General features: G+C 38.1%; 1 protein-coding gene across 2 annotated transcripts in view; it reads left to right on the plus strand.

Annotated features, from left to right (window-relative positions):
* Positions 1 to 25465, plus strand: part of ITFG1 (integrin alpha FG-GAP repeat containing 1) — a 275883-nt gene that overhangs the window by 241795 nt on the left and 8623 nt on the right. The window contains exon 15 of one of the 2 annotated variants that reach the window (XM_082607433.1): positions 24226 to 24344. In XM_082607433.1, coding sequence (XP_082463559.1) covers positions 24226 to 24329 — 104 coding nt within the window. In that variant the 3' untranslated portion in view covers positions 24330 to 24344. Of the gene's footprint in view, positions 1 to 24225; positions 24345 to 24928; positions 25054 to 25465 lie in introns of those variants that run through there. The other variant, XM_082607434.1, reaches the window with a different exon arrangement.

A 25465-nucleotide genomic window follows, 5' to 3' on the forward strand; every position in this document is an offset into this window, starting at 1 on the left:
ATTATAAGACTAAGAATTTACGGTAACTATGATTAATATCCTAAGGGCTCAAATAGAAAAAAAAGGAAATGCTAGAAAACAAAAACACTGCAACAGAAATGAAGAATGCCTTTGAGTGGCTCAGCAGCAGCTTGAACATGGCTGAGGAAAGAATCAGTGAGCTCGAAGATGTCAATAGAAACTTCCCAAACTAAAGAGCAAAGAGAAAAAGGAATAAAAAAATATAGTTTATCTTAATGAATATTGAAGTGCAAACTGCTACACTAGTGGCCCCAATGACTCATAATAAAGTCTCCTTCCACATTCACTCTGCCTAACCAAGGGGACATCAGCAAACATGACACAAGTATAGCCTTGATAGGCTCTTAGACTTTGAGACTTACCCTCTTGGGATGCTGCCCTGAGATCTGCCCAGTCTAGTCACCTTAAGAATGAACGATTGTAAGGACAGATGCCTACTCAGGCCTCCCAGCTGATCTGCCAGCTGAATGCAGCCATGTGAGTCAGCCCAGCCAACCCACAGAATCATGAGAAAGAAAATGGTATGGTTGTAAGCCACTAAGCTTTGAGCTGGTTTGTTATACAACAGTAAATAATCACTAGAAGGAATGTATTCTGTTTGCTTAAGAGCCAAATATGAAAGAATTTACAGAGATGGACGTGTCAACAGTATTTAAAAGGTATGTTTGAGAAGTGCAGACTTGAGTAGACAGTAAAGGGAAAGAAGTGTGGAGAAGGAGAAGTTGAAAGCTTAAGAGTTTAAGAGAATGTGCTTACTGACATTTCACAACTTTAATCACGTCCTCTAGGAAAAAGGTACACGTGAAATAAGTGACTTTAGTAAAGGAAAAATTCAAGGTATATTTATGTTTTGCGTCTGTTGATAGCCAAGAATTGCATCTAGGTCTCTCCAAGTTGACTAACATGTGACAGATACCTAGTCTAATAAACATTTATTTTTAATGTTTCACTAAAAATAAACTATCTTGCAATTTGTAACTAAAAACACTGCCTCTTCGATTTATAAAGTAGCTATGTGTCTTTTATCCCTATTTCAGAACTAAACAGTTTTACCCCCTTGTGGTTTTTGTCACCACCAAAAAACACAGCTTATAGCAAAATGCTGTGGCCTATGGGTTTGCCTCTCAAAGAGGTATAGATCTCCAACTTGAAAAATAAAGTGCACTAAAGCACAAGCCAAGCTTTCCCATTTAGCTAATTTATACCACACTGTCCACTTTGGAAAACAGAGTTTATCTTTTTAATCCAGAGAATGACAGCTGGAACATAATTGCACATAACTTCAGAAAAGTTTACGTCCTTAATACAACTCTGTACAGGAGCACTGACCATTAAATTAGACCTCCACAGGCAATAGCACCCAATGCAGTTTGGCTTTATGAGAGTTGTAGATTTATTTTATTGTTTCCCTTTGCATTATTTTTTCATGCATTGGCAATGGCTTTTATCATTCCTTCATTAGGTGCAATGTGTATTAAGCTCTAGAAAAGCAATTATCAAAATCAAACTACTCCGTTTCTCAAAAAGTTAAGCATAGAGTTACCGTATGAACCATTAATTCTACTCCTACATATATTCCCAAGAGAATCTAAAATATATGTCACACAAAAACTTGTACATCGATGTTCATAGCATAATATTCATACTCATAATAGCCAAAAAGTGTAATAAACAAACCAAATGTCCATCAACTAATAAATGGATAAACCAACTGTGGCATATCAATACAATAGAATATTATCCCATTAAAAACATGAAATATGCTATAACATGGATGAACCTTGTAAAACATTATTCTAAGTGAAAGAAACGAGATACAAAAGGCTGCATATTACATGATTCCATTTATATGAAATGTCTAGAATAAGCAAATACATAGAAATAGAAAGGAACTTGCAGGTGAGGGTTACCAGGAACTGGGCCAGAGAAGAAATGGGAAGTGACTGCTAATGGGTCCAGGGTTCCTTTTTGCAGTAATGAAAATGTTCTGGAATTAGTGGTGACAGTTGTACAACCTTGTGACTATACTAAAAACCACTGAATTGTACACTTTAAATTGGTGGACTTTGTGGCATGTGAATTATATATCAATTTAACAAAAGGCAGAAAACTACTCACATTCTAAATTTATAGCTGGGAAGTAGGTTGACAGGTAAAGCTTGAACCAGTGTTCTAAGCTTCCTGATTTATTCCAAAAGAGAAATCAGAAAAATGTCTATGAAAAAATGATGTTATACTGTTTTTCAGGAACTAATATCAAGTTGAAATTCAACCTAAGAAAAAAACAGAAAATATGAGGAATGATTATATAATAATAAAAATAACAAATAACATTTGTAGTTTTTTGTTTTTTGTTTTTGTGGGTTTTTTTGCGGTACGCGGGCCTCTCACCACCGCGGCCTCTCCCGTTGCGGAGCACAGGCTCCGGTTGCGCAGGCCCAGCGGCCATGGCTCACGGTCCCAGCCGCTCCGCGGCATGTGGGATCCCCCCGGACTGGGGCACGAACCCGCGTCCCCTGCATCGGCAGGTCGGACTCCCAACCACTGCGCCACCAGGGAAGCCCCAGTTTTGCAGCTTTAAAAGCACTTTTATATACATTAAAAGTTAAGTACTGTTGTTGTAATTGTCTCATAAAACCCATTCAGTAGGTGGTATTGTAATTCTGATTTTATAGATGAGGAAATATTCAAGTTGTATTTTTCTGTTGTTGTATGTTTAAGCATCCCCAGGTCAAGATTTGTCTCTTGCATCTCTGTGTAAAAGGCATACAGTATGCATTCAGCAAATGTTAAGGTGAATGGATAAACAAATTAAGGCTTAGGGAGGGCAAGGGACTTTCTAAAGATCAAACAAAGCAGTGTGGAATACTGTCTTTGGCATTCAAATCCTGTGTACTTCCCATAATATCACATCATAATATCACATCACAGGTCTCCTGTGTTAAGGAACACATTTGTTCAAGTTCCAGCCTTTAAGCTGATATCAAAGTTATTTTAATTCAAAGCCAAAATGGAGGTCTTCAACAGCAGTCATTGATATGGCATATTATTAGACCTCAAAGAAAACTAAAGTTAAACAACTGTACAAACTTTACTTTGTTGTTTACTACCAAACCTTCAGGTTAGTAGAGCAGACATTTACCAAGTGCCTGATATGTGTCAGCCACTATGCTGGGCCCTAGAAATGGGGCATAGAAATGATTAAGTCACTAGGTTGGAAGCACCTAAGCACCTCTTCTTATGGAACTGTTTTCAGTCTAGTAAGAGGTTCTTCCACATACTTCATCACTTTATCCTTGTCAGTTATCTAGAAGCTGAGTTCAGAAATAAGTCAGAATACTCCAAAGGATTAGGTCAGACATCAGTGGATTCCTTTACTCACCATTATAAGCCACCATTGACTACCAGGAAAAGAAGCCAACCATTGTTTTAAGAAAATTTCCGTAAGTTGCTACAATCCTAACTTCTGAAATACAGGAATTTAGCATTTAGGCATGTAGCTTCATGAACTCCCTATATAGTATTCACTTACTGTAATACAGGCTCTTTCTTCTGGATCCACATTCTATAGCACCTGGTAACACCACATATTTTTAAAGGTATTAAATACTTTCTGTACATGGATTATGCCTTTCTATGAAGACAGCCTATTTCTTGTTCTTAAGCTGATTACTAAGTAGGACTGTTAAAAACCAAGGTGTAGGAGCTTCCTTGGTGGCGCAGTGGTTAAGAATCCGCCTGCCAATGTGGGGTACGTGTGTTCAGTCCCTGGCCTGGGAAGATCCTACATGCCATGGAGCAACTAAGCCCGTGTGCCACAACTACTGAGCCTGCGCTCTAGAGCCTGTGAGCCACAACTACTGAAGCCTGCGCGCCTAGAGCCTGTGCTCCATGACAAGAGAAGCCACTGCAATGAGAAGCCCGCGCACCGCAAAGAGTAGCCCCTACTTGCCGCAACTAGAGAAAGCCCATGTGCAGCAATGAAGACCCAATGCAGCCAAAAATAAATTTAAAAATTTAAAAAAGTTATTAAAAAAAAACCAAGGTGTATTTATATAGCGACGTTGAATTAACATGTCTTGGATTTATAATTTGATCACAGATTAAGGTGCTTCTCCAGTCAACAGGGTGCCTGATATATAGCATGGTGCTTAATATCTATAGAATAAACAAACTAATTAATCACAGACTTAGTAAGTGATTAGTGAGAATCCACTTACACTGGAAACTAGCTTTTCTCAAAGTCCAAAAAAAATGATGTGCCTTAGTCATATAAGCCAGTAGAAGATTTTACCATCAAGCAGAGAATAACTGCTTCATTTCTTTTTTCTATGTGGGTTGCCATCCATTTAATTTTTTTTTTCTCTTTTTTTTTATTATTATTTACTTTTATTAGTTTCTGCTTTATAACAAAGTGAATCAGTCATACATATACATCTGTTCCCACATCCCTTCCCTCATGCATCTCCCTCCCTCCCACCCTCCCCATCCCACCCCTCCAGGCGGTCACAAAGCACCGAGCTGATCTCCCTGTGCTCTGCGGCTGCTTCCCACTATCTATCTACCTTACGTTTGGTAGTGTATATATGTCCATGCCTCTCTTTCGCTTTGTCACAGCTTACCCTTCCCCCTCCCCATATCCACAAGTCCATTCTCAAGTAGGTCTGTGTCTTTATTCCCGTTTTACCCCTAGGTTCTTCATGACATTTTTTTTTTAATTCCGTATATATGTGTTAGCATACAGTATTTGTCTTTCTCTTTCTGACTTACTTCACTCTGTATGACAGACTCTAGGTCTATCCACCTCATTACAAATAGATCAGTTTCTTTTCTTTTTATGGCTGAGTAATATTCCATTGTATATATGTGCCACATCTTCTTTATCCATTCATCCGATGATGGACACTTAGGTTGTTTCCAGCTCCGGGCTATTGTGAATAGAGCTGCAATGAACATTTTGGTACATGTCTCTTTTTGAATTATGGTTTTCTCAGGGTATATGCCTAGTAGTGGGATTGCTGGGTCATATGGTAGTTCTATTTTTAGTTTTTTAAGGAACCTCCATACTGTTCTCCATAGTGGCTGTACCAATTCACATTCCCACCAGCAGTGCAAGAGTGTTCCCTTTTCTCCACACCCTCTCCAGCATTTATTGTTTCTAGATTTCTTGATGATGGCCATTCTGATTGGTGTGAGATGATATCTCATTGTAGTTTTGATTTGCATTTCTCTAGTGATTAATGATGTTGAGCATTCTTTCATGTGTTTGTTGGCAGTCTGTATATCTTCTTTGGAGAAATGCCTATTTAAGTCTTCTGCCCATTTTTGGATTGGGTTGTTTGTTTTTTTGCTATTGAGCTGCATGAGCTGTTTATAAATTTTGGAGATTAATCCTTTGTCAGTTGCTTCATTTGCAAATATTTTCTCCCATTCTGAGGGTTGTCTTTTGGTCTTGTTTATGGTTTCCTTTGCTGTGCAAAAGCTTTGAAGTTTCATTAGGTCCCATTTGTTTATCTTTGTTTTTATTTCCATTTCTCTAGGAGGTGGGTCCAAAAGGATCTTGCTGTGATTTATGTCATAGAGTGTTCTACCTATGTTTTCCTCTAAGAGTTTGATAGTTTCTGGCCTTACATTTAAGTCTTTAATCCATTTTGAGCTTATTTTTGTGTATGGTGTTAGGGAATGATCTAATCTCAAACTTTTACATGTCCCTGTCCAGTTTTCCCAGCACCACTTATTGAAGAGGCTGTCCTTTCTCCACTGTACATTCCTGCCTCCTTTATCAAAGATAAGTTGGCCATATGTACGTGGGTTTATCTCTGGGCTTTCTATCCTGATCCACTGATCTATCTTTCTGTTTTTATGCCAGTACCACACTGTCTTGATTACTGTAGCTTTGTAGTATAGTCTGAAGTCAGGGGGCCTGATTCCTCCAGCTCCATTTTTCGTTCTCAAGATTGCTTTGGCTATTCGGGGTCTTTTGTTTTTACAAACAAATTTTGAAATTTTTTGTTCTAGTTCTGTGAAAAATGGCAGTGGTAGTTTGATAGGGATTGCATTGAATCTGTAGATTGCTTTGGGTAGTAGAGTCATTTTCACAATACTGATTCTTCCAATCCAGGAGCATGGTATATCTCTCCATCTATTTGTATCATCTTTAATTTCTTTCATCAGTGTCTTATAATTTTCTGCATACAGGTCTTTTGTCTCTTTAGGTAGGTTTATTCCTAGATATTTTATTCTTTTTGTTGCAATGGTAAATGGGAGTGTTTTCTTGATTTCACTTTCAGATTTTTCATCATTAGTGTACAGGAATGCCAGAGATTTCTGTACATTAATTTTGTATCCTGCTACTTTACCACATTCATTGATTAGCTTTAGTAGTTTTTCGGTAGCATCTTTAGGATTCTCTATGTATAGTATCATGTCATCTGCAAACAGTGACAGCTTTACTTCTTCTTTTCCAATTTGGATTCCTTTTATTTCCTTTTCTTCTCTGATTGCTGTGGCTAAAACTTCCAAAACTAGGTTGAATAAGAGTGGTGAGAGTGGGCAGCCTTGTCTTGTTCCTGATCTTAGTGGAAATGGTTTCAGTTTTTCACCATTGAGGACAATGTTGGCTGTGGGTTTGTCATATATGGCCTTTATTATGTTGAGGAAAGTTCCCTCTATGCCTACTTTCTGCAGGGTTTTTATCATAAATGGGTGTTGAATTTTGTCAAAAGCTTTCTCTGCATCTATTGAGATGATCATATGGTTTTTCTCCTTCAACTTGTTAATATGGTCTATCACATTGATTGATTTGCGTATATTGAAGAATCCTTGCATTCCTGGAATAAACCCCACTTGATCATGGTGTATGATCCTTTTAATGTGCTGTTGGATTCTGTTTGCTAGTATTTTGTTGAGGATTTTTGCATCTATGTTCATCAGTGATATTGGCCTGTAGTTTTCTTTCTTTGTGACATCCTTGCCTGGTTTTGGTATCAAGGTGATGGTGGCCTTGTAGAATGAGTTTTGGAGTGTTCCTTCCTCTGATATTGTTTGGAAGAGTTTGAGAAGGATGGGTGTTAGCTCTTCTCTAAATGTTTGATAGAATTCGCCTGTGAAGCCATCTGGTCCTGGGCTTTTGTTTGATGGAAGATTTTTAATCACAGTTTCAATTTCAGTGCTTGTGATTGGTCTATTCATATTTTCTATTTCTTCCTGGGTCAGTCTTGGCAGGTTGTGCATTTCTAAGAATTTGTCCATCTCTTCCAGGTTGTCCATTTTATGGGCATAGAGTTGCTTATAGTAATCTCTCATGATCTTTTGTATTTCTGCAGTGTCAGTTGTTACTTCTCCTTTTTCATTTCTAATTCTATTGATTTGAGTCTTCTCCCTTCTTTTCTTGATGAGTCTGGCTAATGGTTTATCAATTTTGTTTATCTTCTCAAAGAACCAGCTTTTAGTTTTATTGATCTTTGCTATCGTTTCCTTCATTTCTTTTTCATTTATTTCTGATCTGATTTTTATGATTTCTTTCCTTCTGCTAACTTTGGGATGTTTTTGTTCTTCTTTCTCTAATTGCTTTAGGTGCAAGGTTAGGTTGTTTATTCGAGATGTTTCCTGTTTCTTAAGGTGGGATTGTATTGCTATAAACTTCCCTCTTAGAACTGCTTTTGCTGCATCCCATAGGTTTTGGGTCGTCGTGTCTCCATTGTCATTTGTTTCTAGGTATTTTTTAATTTCCTCTTTGATTTCTTCAGTTATCACTTCGTTATTAAGTAGTGTATTGTTTAGCCTCCATGTGTTTGTATTTTTTACAGCTCTTTTCCTGTAATTGATATCTAGTCTCATAGCATTGTGGTCAGAAAAGATACTTGATACAATTTCAACTTTCTTAAATTTACCAAGGCTTGATTTGTGACCCAAGATATGATCTATCCTGGAGAATGTTCCATGAGCACTTGAGAAAAATGTGTATTCTGTTGTTTTTGGATGGAATGTGCTATAAATATCAATTAAGTCCATCTTGTTTAATGTATCATTTAAAGCTTGTGTTTCCTTATTTATTTTCATTTTGGAAGATCTGTCCATTGGTGAAAGTGGGGTGTTAAAGTCCCCTACTATGATTGTGTTACTGTCGATTTCTCCTTTTATGGCTGTTAGTATTTGCCTTATGTATTGAGGTGCTCCTATGTTTGGTGCATAAATATTTACAATTGTTATTTTTTCTTCTTGGATCGATCCCTTGATCATTATGTAGTGTCCTTCTTTGTCTTTTCTAGTAGTCTTTATTTTAAAGTCTATTTTGTCTGATATGAGAATTGCTACTCCAGCTTTCTTTTGGTTTCCATTTGCATGGAATATCTTTTTCCATCCCCTTACTTTCAGTCTGTATGTGTCTCTAGGTCTGAAGTGGGTCTCTTGTAGACAGCATATATATGGGTCTTGTTTTTGTATCCATTCAGCCAATCTGTGTCTTTTGGTGGGAGCATTTAGTCCATTTACATTTAAGGTAATTATCGATATGTATGTTCCTATTCCCATTTCCTTAATTGTTTTGGGTTCGTTATTGTAGGTCTTTTCCTTCTGTTGTGTTTCTTGCCTAGAGAAGTTCCTTTAGCATTTGTTGTAAAGCTGGTTTGGTGGTGCTGAACTCTCTCAGCTTTTGCTTGTCTGTAAACGTTTTAATTTCTCCATCAAATCTGAATGAGATCCTTGCTGGGTAGAGTAATCTTGGTTGCAGGTTTTTCTCCTTCATCACTTTAATTATGTCCTGCCACTCCCTTCTGGCTTGTAGAGTTTCTGCTGAGAGATCAGCTGTTATCCTGATGGGGATTCCCTTGTGTGTTATTTGTTGTTTTTGCCTTGCTGCTTTTCATATGATTTCTTTGTGTTTAATTTTTGACAGTTTGATTAATATGTGTCTTGGTGTATTTCTCCTTGGATTTATTCTGTATGGGACTCTCTGTGCCTCCTGGACTTGATTAACTATTTCCTTTCCCATATTAGGGAAGTTTTCAACTAGAATCTCTTCAAATATTTTCTCAGTCCCTTTCTTTTTCTCTTCTTCTTCTGGAACCCCTATAATTCGAATGTTGGTGCGTTTAATGTTGTCCCAGGGGTCTCTGAGACTGTCCTCTGTTCTTTTCATTCTTTTTTCTTTATTTTGCTCTGCAGCAGTTATTTCCATTATTTTATCTTCCACCTCACTTATCCGTTCTTCTGCCTCAGTTATTCTGCTATTGATCCCATCTAGAGTATTTTTCATTTCATTTATTGTGTTTTTAATCGATGCTTGATTCTTCTTTAGTTCTTCTAGGTCCTTGTTAACTGTTTCTTGCATTTTGTCTATTCTATTTCCAAGATTTTGGATCTTGGAAATAGAATCTTGGATCATCTTTACTATCATTATTCTGAATTCTTTTTCAGGTAGACTGCCTATTACCTCTTCATTTGTTAGGTCTGGTGGGTTTTTATCTTGCTCCTTCTCCTGCTGTGTGTTTTTCTGTCTTCTCATTTTGCTTATGTTACTGTGTTTGGGGTCTCCTTTTTGCAGGCTGCAGGTTCGTAGTTCCCGTTGTTTTTGGTGTCTGTCCCCAGTGGCTAAGGTTGGTTTAGTGGGTTGTGTAGGCTTCCTGGTGGAGGGGACTAGTGCCTGTGTTCTGGTGGATGAGGCTGGATCTTGTCTTTCTGGTGGGCAGGTCCACGTCTGGTGGTGTGTTTTGGGGTGTCTGCGGACTTTTTATGATTTTAGGCCACCTCTCTTCTAATGGGTGGCGTTGTGTTCCTGTCTTGCTAGTTGTTTGGCATAGGGTGTCCAGCACTGTAGCTTGCTGGTCGTTGAGTGAAGCTGGGTGCTGTTGTTGAGATGGAGATCTCTGGAAGATTTTCGCCATTTGATATTATGTGGAGCTGGGAAGTCTCTTGTGGACCAGTGTCCTGAAGTTGGCTCTCCCACCTCAGAGGCACAGCACTGACTCCTGGCTCCTCAATTTGGGATGATTTGTTGTCCATTCATGTATTCCACAGATGCAGGGTACATCAAGTTGATTGTGGAGCTTTAATCCGCTGCTTCTGAGGCTGCTGGGAGAGGTTTCCCTTTCTCTTCTTTGTTCTCACAGCTCCCGGGTCTCAGCTTTGGATTTGGCCCCGCCTCTGCGTGTAGGTCGCCGGAGAGCGTCTGTTCTTCGCTCAGACAGGACAGGGTTAAAGGAGCAGCCTCTTCGGGGACTCTGGCTCACTCAGGCCGGGCGGGAGGGAGGGGCACGGAGTGCGGGGCGAGCCTGCAGCGGCAGAGTTCGGCGTGACGTTGCACCAGCCCGAGGCGCGCCATGCGTTCTCCCAGGGAAGCCGCCCCTGGATCCCGGGACCCCGGCAGTGGCGGGCTGCACAGGCTCCCGGAAGGGCGGTGTGGACAGTGACCTGCGCTCGCACACAGGCTTCTTGGCGGCGGCAGCAGCAGCCCCAGCGTCCCACACCCGTCACTGGGCTCCGCGCTTTCAGTCGCAACTCGCGCCCGTCTGTGGAGCCCCTTTAAGCAGCGCTCTTAATCCCCTCTCCTCGCGCACCAGGAAACCAAGAGGGAAGAAAAAGTCTCTTGCCTCTTCGGCAGCTCCAGAGTTTTCCCGGACTCCCTGCCGGCTAGCTGTGGCACATTAGCCCCCTTCAGGCTGAGTTCTCGCCGCCAGCCCCAGTCCTCTCCCAGCTCTCTGACCGAAGCCCGAGCCTCAGCTTCCAGCGCCGCCTGCCCTGGTGGGCGAGCAGACAAGCCTCTCGGGCTGGTGAGTGCCGCTCGGCACCGATCCTCTGTGCGGGAATCTCTCCGCTTTGCCCTACCCAGGTATGTGGGGAGTTTCTTGCCTTTTGGGAGGTCTGGGGTCTTCTGTCAGCGTTCAGTAGGTGTTCTGTAGGAGTTGTTCCACGTGTAGCTGTATTTCTGGTGTATCCGTGGGGAGGAAGGTGATCTCCGCGTCTTACTCTTCCGCCATCTTACCCGGAACTCTCTCTTCTGCTAGTGTTGGAAGGTCTCCTGCAGAGGTGGGGGGTGGCTGTGTCTCACCGTGAGGACAAGGACACTGGCAGCAGAAGTTCTCCATCCATTTAATTTAAATCAGTGAATTTTAAGACAAAAATAAGAAGAAGCTATGATTTAGTAAATGTTTTAACTATCAAGTGTCTATAGCCAAATTTTAAAATTAAATTCCAATATTTTTATTATACTCAGTCAAAATTTCTTTTGGCTTCTCCTCACCTTCCAAATCTATTTTGTCCTCTTTTTTTTCCCCACTTCTGAATTCTGGTGTGACATTACAATATGATGTTGAGAAGTGCAGGTAAGTTTAGCCTGTTGACAATAAGGAGCCTTTTTGCAATTACCATGTTCTAAATATAGGAATTAGCTGTCCCTCCCTAAAAGTGGCTAAACACTTCAGCAATGAATTTAAATGTTGAAAATCATCACTGTTTTAATACATTTTATCACTTGTTTTCTTTGACTACTATTCTATCTTAGTTGATAATTTGTTGTTTAAAAAGTGGTCACTGGTATATATTACCAGAGATCATCCTACTGTAACAGCTATGATATTCTATATTATCTAGAATATTTGGGACAGTGTAGTCTCAGATCAACTCAATATTTTAGTAAGAAGCCACAAAGGTCACCTTAGACTTTTTTAAGTAACTTCCACAGACTTAGAATACATATATGTAGCATCTGACATAGAGATTCTTTTCTATAAGTTCACATGTAAGTTCTTTGAAACTTTAAAAATTATTTTAAAATATCAGGAAAAGGATTATATGATCAGGGTAGATCATAAACACCAATTTCACTGCTAGACTTTTTCTGGCTAGGATATCTGATTTGATAAACATTTACAATGAGCCTTATCACATTAGATAACACAAATTATTACCCCAGGGTGGTAATAAGAGCAAACAACCATGATAATTGTTATAGCTAGGAAGCTTTTATTAGCTATATCAGAAACTTACTCTGTTGGCAATTAAATTAGAATAGCAGCAAATGAAAGTACTTTTAAACTTTTAATTTTATCATTTGTCAATACCTTTTTTATCCATTGATTTTAATAGAATCCTAATCACTCTTGATAATGCAATAACAAAATATGAAAACATATTTTCCTTTCAAAGTCTTAGCTTACTTTTTCTTGACTTTAGTCTACCATTTGTTATTATCCAGCTTGCCATTCTCACAATTATAAATTCTCCTCATAGAGAAACATTTTCCCCTACCTGATATTCTAACCGTTTTCTTACAGGAAAATATAATTTAAGACACACACCACAGGGGACAAATACATGACGATGTTTCTTTAACATCCCCCCTACAAGCAGTGAGAGTAGTCCTAAATTTTTCACTCTACCGATTATAACTTTTTAAACTATCTGGAATGAGCCAGAGAACCTGAGCTTATTCTAGTGTCAGTTAAGGGCTAGTCCATAGCCAGAGGATTGTCATGTTCATAATTGTATCCCCTGTGAACATAATAGTATTAAAGTTGGTGTCTGTAATAGAAGATCAACAAGATAAACCAGGCTCATCTCACAGAAGAATTGCTTAAATACCTCGGGCTTTAGGTATAGAATGGGAACATCACAAAGCCTAAGGTATGCTCATTGGGCTCAAATGCCCTACAGTCTAGATTTACAAAATAAACAAATGCCATGTTAACTGGAATGACTATGTACAAAATGTTTCAGGTTACCATATCATATCCTAGGACCCCACAAATACAGAGATCCAAACAGTAAAGGAAATGAATAACTGACATTGGTGGGGAGGGGAGGGGATGGTATTCTGTCATTAGAAGTCCTTTTTATAGAGTGATAAGACAAATATCACACTTCTTTTTTCTTTGTTTTTTTTTTTTTTTTTTTTTGGCGGTACGCGGGCCTCTCACTGTCGTGGCCTCTCCCGTTGTGGAGCACAGGCTCTGGACGCGCAGGCTCAGCGGCCATGGCTCACGGGCCCAGCCGCTCCATGGCATGTGGGATCTTCCCGTACCGGGGCACAAACCCGCATCCCCTGCATCAGCAGGCAGACTCTCAACGACTGCACCACCAGGGAAGCCCCACACTTCTTTTTCAGCTGAAAAAAGGATCACAGGTAATGATGAAGGATGTGGCATTTGGAATTAAGCTGCCAAAATGAAAATCCCAGGGCTTCCCTGGTGGTGCAGTGGTTGAGAGTCCGCCTGCCGACGCAGAGGACGCAGGTTCGTGCCCCGGTACGGGAACATCCCACATGCCACGGAGCGGCTGGGCCCGTGAGCCATGGCCGCTGAGCCTGCGCGTCCGGAGCCTGTGCTCCGCAACGGGAGAGGCCACGACAGTGAGAGGCCCGCGTACCGCAAAAAAAAAAAAAAAAAGAAAATCCCAGCTCTACCATTTAGTAGCTATGTGGTTTTGGTCAAATTGTTTGACCTCTTGATTTCCTCATAATAAAGTGAAGATAATTGATGTCACAAATGCCTTTTATGTATGTATTTATAAATTGTTCAGAATTCTTATATATAACTGATACTTTACCTTTGGGTAGACTGTCTTTCTGTACTGGTATCTATGTGGTATAAATTGATATAGTATTTTTGAATTGGAATATGTTACAAGTCTCAGGTCTGACACATTTGGAGGATAGAAGTTCTTTCATTTATTCATTCATTCATTGGACAAATATGTACTGAGTGCCTAATATACGACAGGCCTGTTCTAGGCTCTTATGATATAGAGGTGAATAAAACAGACCAATTTCTCAGCCCTCATAGAGATTACATTCTAGTAGGTGAAAAGAGGTAATAAACATAATAAGTGAGTTGTTTAATACTATGTCATGGTTAGGAGGTGATATCTACTGTGGGGGTGGGGAATAAAGCAGGGTAAGAAGTATACAGAAGGACTTATCAGTTTTATGTAGGGTGGTCAGAGTGGCCCTCTCTGAGAAAATGTCATTTGAACAAAGATTTGAAGGATATAAGGGAGTCATACATATGGTTAACTTCTGAAGAATACTCCAGGTAGAGGAGAAAGCCAGAGCAGAAGCCTTAAGGTATAAGCATTCCTGGAATTTCCAAGGAACAGTGGAGAGACCAATGTCTTGGAGTAGAATGAAAGAAGGGGGTTAAGGAGTAGAAGATGAAATCTGAGTTAAATGAGGGCATGGAGTGTAAACTGAGTGAAACAGTAGCCTATAGGAAGAGCAAGAGCTAAAGCAGGGAAACTAATTAGAGAGCTAGTAAAATAATTCTGGCTAGAAATGATGGTGGCTTTAACCAAGGTAACAGTCATGCAGGTAGAAATGGTGGGATTCTGGATATTTTGGGATTGTAGATATATATTTGATTTTTTGGCGGACTGGGTAGAGGATGTGAGAAAAAAAAAAGTACTGTAAATATAGGGTTACTGGCCAGAGCAAGTAGAAAGTTGGAGTTGCCATAACTGAAATGGAGCAGGTATTGGAAGAAAAATCAGGAGCTCTGGGTTTATTTTGTTGTTGTTATTTTTTTTCTTTTTTCTCATTAGTCATCCATTTTATACACATCAGTGAATACATGTCAATCCCAATCTCCCAATTCATCACACCACCACCACCACCACCCGCCACTTTCCCCCCGTTGGTGTCCATACGTTTGTTCTCTACTCCTGTGTCTCAACTTCTGCTCTGCAAACCAGTTCATCTGTACCATTTCCTAGGTTCCACATATATGCGTTAATATACAATATTTGATTTTCTCTTTCTGACTTACTTAACTCTGTATGACAGTCTCTAGATCCATCCACGTCTCTACAAATGACCCAATTTCATTCCTTTTTATGGCTGAGTAATATTCCATCATACATATGTACCACATTTTCTTTATCCATTCGTCTGTCAATGAGCATTTAGGTTGCTTCCATGACCGGGCAATTGTAAACATTGCTGCAATGAACATTGGGGTGCATGTGTCTTTTTGAATTATGGTTTTCTCTGGGTGTATGCCCAGTAGTGGGATTGCTGGGTCATATGGTAATTCTATTTTTAGTTCTTTAAGGAACCTCCATACTGTTCTGCATAGTGGCTGTATCAATTTACATTCCCACCAACAGTGAAAGAGGGTTCCCTCTTCTCCACACCCTCTCCAGCATTTGTTGTTTGTAGATTTTCTGATGATGCCCATACTTACTGGTGTGAGGTGATACCTCATTGTAGTTTTGATTTGCATTTCTCTAATAATTAGTGATGTTGAACAGCTTTTCATGTGCTTCTTGGCCATCTGTATGTCGTCTTCGGAGAAAAGTCTATTTAGGTCTTCTGCCCATCTTTGGATTGGGTTGTTTGCTTTTTTAATATTGAGCTGCATGAACTGTTTATATATTTTGGAGATTAATCCTTTGTCCAATGATTCATTTGCAAATATTTTCTCCCATTCTGAGGGTTGTCTTTTTGTCTTGTTTATGGTTTCCTTTGCTGTGCAAAAGCTTTTAAGTTTCATTAGGTCCCATTTGTTTATTTTTGGTTTTACTTCCATTACTCTAGGAGGGGGATCAAAAAATATCTTGCTGTGATTTATGCCAAAGAGTATTCTTCCTATGTTTTCCTCTAAGAGTTTTATAGTGCCCGGTTTTACATTTAGGTCTCTAATCCATTTTGAGTTTATTTTTGTGCATGGTGTTAGGGAATGTTCTAATTTCATTCTTTTACAAGAAGCTGTCCAGTTTTCTCAGCACCACTTATTGAAGAGACTGTCTTTTCTCCATTGTGTATCCTTGCCTCCTTTGTCATAGATTAGTTGACCACAGGTGCGTGGGTTTATCTCTGGGCTTTCTATCCTGTTCCATTGATCTATATTTATGTTTCTGTGCCAGTACGATACTGTCTTGATTACTGTAGCTTTGTAGTATAGTCTGAAGTCAGGGAGTCTGATTCCTCCAGCTCCGTTTTTTTCCCTCAGCACTGCTTTGGCTATTCGGGGTCTTTTGTGTCTCCATACAAATTTTAAGACTTTTTGTTCTAGTTCTGTTAAAAATGCCATTGGTGGGCTTCCCTTATGGGGCAGTGGTTGAGAGTCCGCCTGCTGATGCAGGGGACACGGGTTCATGCCCCAGTCCAGGAGGACCCCACATGCCGCGGGGCAGCTGGGCCCGTGAGCCATGGCTGCTGAGCCTGCATGTCAGGAGCCTATGCTCCGCAACGAGAGAGGCCACAACAGTGAGAGGCTCACGTACCGCCAAAAAAAAAAAAAAAAAAAATGCCATTGGTAATTTGATACGGATTGCATTGAATCTGTACATTGCTTTGGGTAGTATAGTTATTTTCATAATATTGATTCTTCCAATCCAAGAACATGGTATATCTCTCCATCTGTTGGTATCATCTTTAATTTCTTTCATCAGCATCTTATAGTTTTCTGAATACAGGTCTTTTGTCTCCCTAGGTAGGTTTATTCCTAGGTATTTTATTCTTTTTGTTGCAATGGTAAATGGGAGTATTTCCTTAATTTCTCTTTCAGACTTTTCATCATTAGTGTATAGGAATGCAAGAGATTCCTGTGCATTAATTTTGTATCCTGCAACTTTACCAGATTCATTGATTAGCTCTAGTACTTTTCTGGTGGCATCTTTAGGATTCTCTATATATAGTATCATGTCATCTGCAAACAGTGACGGTTTTACTTCTTTTCCAATTTGTATTCTTTTATTTCTTTTTCTTCTCTGATTGCCGTGTCTAGGACTTCCAAAACTATGTTGAATAATAGCAGTGAGAGTGGACATCCTTGTCTTGTTCCTGATCTTAGAGGAAATGCTTTCAGTTTTTCACCATTGAGAATGATGTTTGCTGTGGGTTTGTCATATATGACCTTTATTATGTTGAGGTAGGTTCCCTCTATGCCCACTTTCTGGAGAGTTTTTATCATAAATGGTTGTTGAATTTTGTTGAAAGCTTTCTCTGCATCTATTGAGATGATCATATGGTTTTTCTCCTTCAATTTGTCAATATGGTGTATCACGTTGATTGATTTGCATATATTGAAGAATCCTTGCATTCCTGGAATAAATCCCACTTGATCATAGTGTATGATCCTTTTAATGTGTTGTTGGATTCTGTTTGCTAGTATTTTGTTGAGGATTTTTGCATCTATATTCATCAGTGATATTGTTCTGTAATTTTCTATTTTTGTAGTATCTTTGTCTGGTTTTGGTATCAGGGTGATGGTGGCCTTGTAGAATGAGTTTTGGAGTGTTCCTTCCTCTGCAATTTTTTGGAAGAGTTTGAGAAGGATGGGTGTTAGCTCTTCTCTAAATGTTTGATATAATTTGCCTGTGAAGCCTTCTGGTCCTGGACTTTTGTTTGTTGGAAGAGTTTAATCACAGTTTCAATTTCATTACTTGTGATTGTTCTGTTCATATTTTCTATTTCTTCCTGGTTCAGTCTTGGAAGATTATACCTTTCTAAGAATTTGTCGATTTCTTCCAGGTTATCCATTTTATTGGCATAGAGTTGCTTGTAGTAGTCTCTTAGGATGCTTTGTATTTCTGCCATGTCTGCTGTAACTTCCCCTTTTGCATTTCTAATTTTATTGATTTAAGTCCTCTCCCTCTTTTTCTTGATGAGTCTGGCTAATGGTTTATCAATTTTGTTTATCTTCTCAAAGAACCAGCTTTTAGTTTTATTAATCTTTGCTATTGTTTTCTTTGTTTCTATTTCATTTATTTCTGCTCTGATCTTTATGATTTCTTTTCTTCTCTTAACTCTGGGTTTTGTTTGTTCTTCTTTCTCTAGTTCCTTTAGGTGTAAGGATAGATTGTTTATTTGAGATTTTTCTTGTTTCTTGAGGTAGGCTTGTATAGCTATAAACTTCCCTCTTAGAACTCCTTTTGCTGCATCCCATAGATTTTGGATCATCGTGTTTTCATTGTCATTTGTCTCTAGGTATTTTTTGATTTCCTCTTTGATTTCTGCAGTGATCTCTTGGTTATTTAGTAACGTATTGTTTAGCCTCCATGTGTTTGTGTTTTTTACGTTTTTTTTCCTTGTAATTCATTTCTAATCTGATAGCATTGTGGTCAGAAAAGATGCTTGATATGATTTCAATTTTCTTAAATTTACTGAGGCTTGATTTGTGACCCAAGATGTGATCTATCCTGGAGAATGTTCCGTGTGCACTTGAGAAGAAAGTGTAATCTGCTGTTTTTGGATGGAATGTCCTATAAATATCAATTAAATCTATCTGGTCTGTTGTGTCATTTAAAGCTTCTGTTTCCTTATTTATTTTCATTTTGGATGATCTGTCCATTGGTGAAAGTGAGGTGTTAAAGTCCCCCACTATTATTGTGTTACTGTCGATTTCCTCTTTTATAGCTGTTAGCAGTTGCCTTATGTATTGAGGTGCTCCTATGTTGGGTGCATATATATTTATAAGTGTTATATCTTCTTCTTGGATTGATCCCTTGATCATTATGTAGTGTCCTTTCTTGTCTGTTGTAACATTCTTTATTTTAAAGTCTGTTTTACCGATATGAGTATTGCTACTCCAACTTTCTTTTGATTTCCATTTGCATGGAATATCTTTTTCCATCCACTCACTTTCAGTCTGTATGTGTCCCTAGGTCTGAAGTGGGTCTCTTGTAGACAGCATATATATGGGTCTTGTTTTTGTATCCATTCAGCGAGCCTGTGTCTTTTCATTGGATGATTTAATCCATTCACATTTAAGGTAATTATCTATATGTATGTTCCTATTACCATTTTCTTGTTATGGTTTTTGTTTTTGTAGGTCCTTTTCTTCTCTTGTGTTTCCCACTTAGAGACATTCCTTTAGCATTTGTTGTAGAGCTGGTTTGGTGGTGCTGAATTCTCTTAGCTTTTGCTTGTCTGTAAATCTTTTGATTTCTCCATCGAATCTGAATGAGATCCTTGCCGGGTAGAGTAATCTTGATTGTAGTTTCTTCCCTTTCATCACTTTAAGTATATCATGCCACTCCCTTCTGGCTTGTAGAGTTTCTGCTGAGAAATCAGCTGTTAACCTTATGGGAGTTCCCTTGTATGTTATTTGTTGTTTTTCCCTTGCTGCTTTCAATAATTTTTCTCTGTCTTTAATTTTTGCCAATTTGATTACTATGTGTCTCGGCGTGTTTCTCCTTAGGTTTATCCTGTATGGGACTCGCTGCGCTTCCGGGACTTGGGTGGCTCTTTCCTTTCCCATGTTAGGGAAGTTTTCAGCTATAATCTCTTCAGATATTTTCTCGGGTCCTTTCTCTCTCTCTTCTCCTTCTGGGACCCCTATAATGCAAGTGTTGTTGTGTTTAATGTTGTCCCAGAGGTCTCTTAGACTGTCTTGATTTCTTTTCATTCTTTGCTCTGTTCCGCAGCAGTGAATTCCACCATTCTGTCTTCCAGGTCCCTTATCCATTCTTCTGCCTCAGTTATTCTGCTATTGATTCCTTCTAGTGTAGTTTTCATTTCAGTTATTGCATTGTTCCTCTCTGTTTTTTTGTTCTTTAATTCTTCTAGGTCTTTGTTAAACATTTCTTACATCTTTTTGATCTTTGCCTCCGTTGTTTTTCCGACGTCCTGGATCACCTTCACTATCATTCTTCTGAATTCTTTTTCTGGAAGGTTGCCTATCTCCACTTCATTTAGTTGTTTTTCTGGGGTTTTATCTTGTTCCTTCATCTGGTACATAGCCCTCTGCCTTTTTGTCTTGTCTATCTTTCTGTGAATGTGGTTTTTGTTCCACAGGCTGCAGGATTGTAGTCCTTCTTGCTTCTGCCATATTTAACATTTAGTTTAACAACATTTACTGTATCTTAGGCACTCTTTTAAGCATTATCATTCAATCAGCATAAGTCTATGAGACAAACTAATTCTGTAGCCCATGCAGCTTTACAGTTTTACATACATAGTTTAACTTTATTAAGAACGCCTCTCCCTAAATTCACTGTTCCTTTTCATTATACCTTTCTCTTACTAATGTAAGAATTGTATCAAAAATCAGGTATGTATACTTTCCAATGATTTCATATATCTGAGTAACATTAGTAGATGTTTAGCAGAGTCCCACTGAATATTAAAATGTGTAGATATTAACTAACCCTGTCATTTTTTTTTTTAATTTGGCTGTGCCAGATCTCAGTTGCGGCACGTGGGGTCCTTGTCGCCATGGGCATGACCTTTTAGTTGCGGCATGCAGTATCTTTAGTTGCAGCACGTGAACTCTTAGTTGCAGCACGTGGGATCTAGTTTCCTGACCAGGGATTTGAACCTGGGCCCCCCGCCCTGGGAGTGCGGAGTCCCAGCCACTGGACCTCCAGGGAAGTCCCTAACCCTGTTAATATTTAAATATTCTGTTTAATCATGTAGCAAATACCTAGCAAATAAATACAGTCTTTTAAATTGAACTATAATAGGGAGAGATTGATTTTTGGAATGCCAGTTTGAGGACTTCATGAACCTGCTGTCCCCTCCCTCCCCATAAAACAAACAGACAAACAAACAAAAAGTACTGGCCTAACAACTAACATTAACCATTTCAGAACTCTGGAAATTAACCAAAGCCACAGAATGTTCTGAGCATTGTCTATCCAAGAGGAACTCCTGATACTTAAGACAACAGGGTCTGTGGCATTTTAACTTGAGGCTGTTTACATCCCACCTCCGCTCTCTACTGAATGGTGCAGCGGCCATGGATAGCTAGTAGCCTCACAGTCAGTGGACGGGATGGAACTTTGGAGTCCATTAAAATTCCCATCCCTCTAGCACTGTCAATATGCGTCTAAACTAGCAACTCCTTGGAAACTCCCTTCTCAGGATGTTGAGGCTATTTGATTTGACTCAGAGTTCAACCCAGCAGGAAAAAAAAAAGCCCTATTCCTCCAAGACATTACCCAAAACAGCAGTCTGCTGGAAAAATCCCAGGTATAGTGAACAAGAGCCTGGCCAAAACATAAAAGGAAGCCCTGAGGCACCAGACAACCACAGGCAACTTTGAAAGGCTAGATTATATTCTTGTACATCTTAGATGTCTAAGAACATGCGTAGAAAGGAAAATACCTCATTCAAATACTTAGCTTAGGTGTGCTACCTCGAGGCTCTGCTCAAGCAAGAAATGAAAGGTAAGGCTATCTTGTAAACTGCCTGAAGTTTGAAGGCATATCTTGACACACAAATCCCACTGACAAAGGTTGGAAGATATACAGACAAGATATTTAAGGAAATCTAATGGCCAGTCATTAGCTGACCACTGAGTTATACTGAGTCATATATGCCTCCTGGGAAACCAGGCTTAGAACAAGAACTTTAAAAATAAGAAAATAAAAGAACTTTGTGGCAGGCACTGTGAGGAATACAGAATCTATAGAATCCATCTAGGAAAGTCACTAAACAAATGAGCAACAACAATAACAAAAAGAAAAACCAACAAACCCTTAGAGGGAGATACCATAGCTGTTATATTATCTAAAAAGTCCACTTTCCAACAACAACCAAAAAACACTATAAAACATGCAAAGAATCAGGAAAGTATGCCACATACACATTTTTTTTAAAAAGCAAACAAAAGAAAATGTGCCCAGTGGTGTTGGACTTAGTTAACAGAACCTATAAATTGGCTATTATAAACATGTTCAAAGACCTAAAGGAAACTAGGATTAAAAAACTAAAGGTAAGTATTACAACCATGTCCCACTAATAGAAGATATAAATAAAGAAGTAAAGATCATTTTAAAAATCAAATAGAAATTCTAGAGTTGAAAGTACAGTAACTGAAATGAAAAATTCTGTAGAGTGCTCAACAACAGATTTGAGCTGGCAAAAGAATCAGCAAACTTGAATATAGGTCAGTTGAGAGTATACAGAAAGAAAAATGAACAGCCTCAGAACCTGTGGAGCCACCATCAATCATACCATCATATGCATAAAGTGAGTCTTAGAAGAAAAAGAGATAAAGAAAGGGGCAGAATGTATATCTGAAGAAATAATAGCTGAAACCATCCAAATATGATGAAAAACACTAATCTGCACATAGAAACTCAGAGTAACTCAAGGAGTCCACACTGAGACACATAAACTGTCAAAAAAAGAAAGACAAAGTGAGACTCTTCACAACAGCAGGAGGAATGCAACTTGTGACATATAAGAGAACCTCAACAAGAGTAACAGCTGACTTCTCATCAGAAACCACAGAGGCCAGAAAGGGATGATACATTCTAAGTGCTGAAAGAAAAAAACCTGTCAATCAAGAATTCTATATGTGGCAATGCTATCCTTCAAAAATGAAGAATTTTAGATATTCCCAGATAAACAAAAACAGAATTCATCACTAAAAGAACACACTTCAAGAATACTAAAGGGAGCCCTTAAGGCTGAACTGAGAGGACAACTAGACAATAACTTGAATCCACCCAAACAAGTAAAAAACACCTGTAAAACTATAGATAGGTATAAAATATGGTTTATCTATTTCTGTCAAATAGAACCTCTTATTTCCTAGGTGATTTACAGAACAACTACATAAAGTAATATTTATAAATTTGTGTTAATGGGCTGATATATAAAAATATAATTTGTATAATAACAGTATTACAAGGGAGGGAGGATTTTGTAGGAAAGTTGTTGTATGTGCTAGGTATTGTTATTTTGTTAAGTTAATATGCTAACTGCAATCCCCAGGCAACCACTAAGAAAATAGCTCAGAAAATATATAATAAAAGAAACTATGGAATTAAAGCAGCAATGGAGGAATAGAACAATTAAAAAGACATATAGAAAAACCAATAGCAAATGGCAGGCAAAAGTCCTACCTTATCAGTAATTACATTGAATGTAAATGGAGTAAACACTCCTATCAAAAGGCAGAGATTGGCAGAATGGCTAATATAATATGACTCAACTAGGTGCTATCTGCAAGAGAAACACTTTAGATTCAATGATACAAATAAGTTGAAAGTAAAAAAAGGGGGGGTGTAAATTATACCATGCAAAGAGTAACCAAAGGAGAGCTGGAGTGACCATTCTAATATCATATAAAACTAGGGCTTTAGGACAAAAATTGTTACTAGAGACAAAGAAGGACATTTTATAATGATAATAAAAAGGTCAATCCATATGGAAGATGTAACAACTACAAAGAAGGGCATTTTATAATGATAATAAAAAGGTCAATCCATATGGAAGATGTAACAACTACAAAGACATACACACCTAACAACAGAGCCCCCAAGATACATGAAGAGAGAAATTGATAATTCAGCAATAAATAATTGGAGGCTTTATTACCCCAATTTTAATACTTTCAGTAATGTATTAAACAACTTGGCAAAAAAATCAATAAAGAAGAGAAAATGACACTATAAACCAACTAAACCTAACAGACTTGTATAGAACACTCCACCCAACAACAGCAGAATATGCATTCTTCTCAAGCACACATGGAACATTCTCCAGGACAGACCATATGCTAGGTCATAAAACAAGCCTTAATAAATTAAAAATATTGAAATCATCCCAAGTATGTTCCCCAACTGCAACAGGATGATAATTAGAAATCAATAACAATTTGGAAATTCAAAAATATCTGGAAGTGAAACAACACAGTCCTAAAAACCCAATGGGTCAAAGAAGAAATCACAAGAGAAACTAGAAAATACTTTAGGTGAATGAAAACAGAAACACAACCTACCAAAATATATGGAGTTCTTAGAGGGAAAAACAGTTCTTAGAGGAAAATTTATTGTTGTAAATGCCTATATTAAGGAATAAGAACAAACTGAAATCAATAACCTAACTTTCTACCTCAAGAAGCTAGAAAAAGAACAACAAACTAAACCCAAAGCAAGCAGAAGACAGGACATAGTGAGAGGAAACAAGTAGGGAGTAGAAAATCATAGAGTAAAACAAGTTGAACCAAAAGTTGGGTTTTTTAAAGATTAACAAAATTTACAAACCTTTAGCTAGACTGATCAAGAAAAAGAGAAGACTCAAATTACTAAAATCCAGAATGAAAGAAGAGACCACTCACTACCAACCTCAAGACCTAAAAAGGAAACTACAAAAATGGCCAATAAGCACATGAAAAGAAAGCTCAACATCATTAGTTATTAGGTAAATGTAAATGAAAGCCACAATGACAAACTTGTAACATTTATCATTTTAATGTTTGATGAGAGCAATGTCTCCAAAGATGTATTGTTCTTTTTTCTTTTTTTTAATAAATTTAGCTGGACAACTTAGCCAGTCGGCACATTTAGCTCTCCAACTGCCATACAATGTACTTGGTTTAGGTCAAAGTGCAAATTTTCTTGATCTAGTTCATAACCACTAGAATGGCTATGATCAAAAAGATAGACAAAGTGTTAGAATTTGGAAAAATTGGAACCCTCAACTATTAATGTTGGGAATGTAGAATGATACAGCCATTTCGGAAAATATAAGTTGACACAGAAACTTGTATGTGAATGTTCACAGCAGCATTATTCATAAAAAGAGCATACATTGCTTGATTGCATTTATATGAATCTCCAGGATAGGCAAATCTATAAAGAAAGTAGATTAGTGGTTACCTATATCTGGAAGTGTAGGGCTTAGAAATAGGAATAACTGCTAATGAGTATGGAGTTTCTTTTTTGGGTGATGAAAATGTTTTAAAATTTGATAGTGCTTACAGCTCAACACCTTTTTGAATATGCTCAAAACCACTTAACTGTATACTTTAAATAGGTGATGTTTATGAGATGTGAATTATCTCTCTTACTGTTTAAAAAAGGAATCATTAATATAATGAACTGGGCATTTCATTTCACATTTTTATCCTTAAAGATAAGTTTTAGCACCTAAACTTGTAACATTTATCATTTTAATGTTTGATGAGAGCAGTGTCTCCAGAGATGTATTGTTCTTTTTTCTTTTATTTAATAAATTTAGCTGGACAACTTAGCCAGTCGGCACATTTAGCTCTCCAACTGCCATACAATGTACTTGGTTTAGGTCGAAGTGCAAATTTTCTTGATCATCTTTATGTTGGTATTCCCCGTCCACCTGGAGAGAAGGTGAGTAAAAAATTTATAATTAATCTATTTTTTAATATTTACTATTCAAATATTTAAATTAAAATATTTTATTCCCTTTAAAGAATTTTTAAAATTCATTGGTAGTGACCAATCAAAGCTTATCTTACATAGAGCACATTATAATTTGAAGAAATAAAGCTTAAGACTTCCTGCCCCTCCTTTTCCCTGCTTTTTCTCCTTATCATTTTCACCATCTAACATACCAAATATTTTTATTTTCTTTATTGTCAGACTCTACCTCAACTTGAATTTTAGCTCCAAAGCAGCATTTGTTCATAGCACTTTGAACAGTGCCTGCTACATAAGTGTGTTCAATAAATTAATGAATCCATGAGACAGAAATTTAATCCTTCCCTGAAAAGATGGAGAAACTTTTGCTGATAGGAGCCCT

The sequence above is a fragment of the Mesoplodon mirus genome, assembly GCF_964341445.2.
Source record: "Mesoplodon mirus genome assembly, chromosome: 19".
Lineage (NCBI taxonomy): Eukaryota > Metazoa > Chordata > Mammalia > Artiodactyla > Ziphiidae > Mesoplodon > Mesoplodon mirus.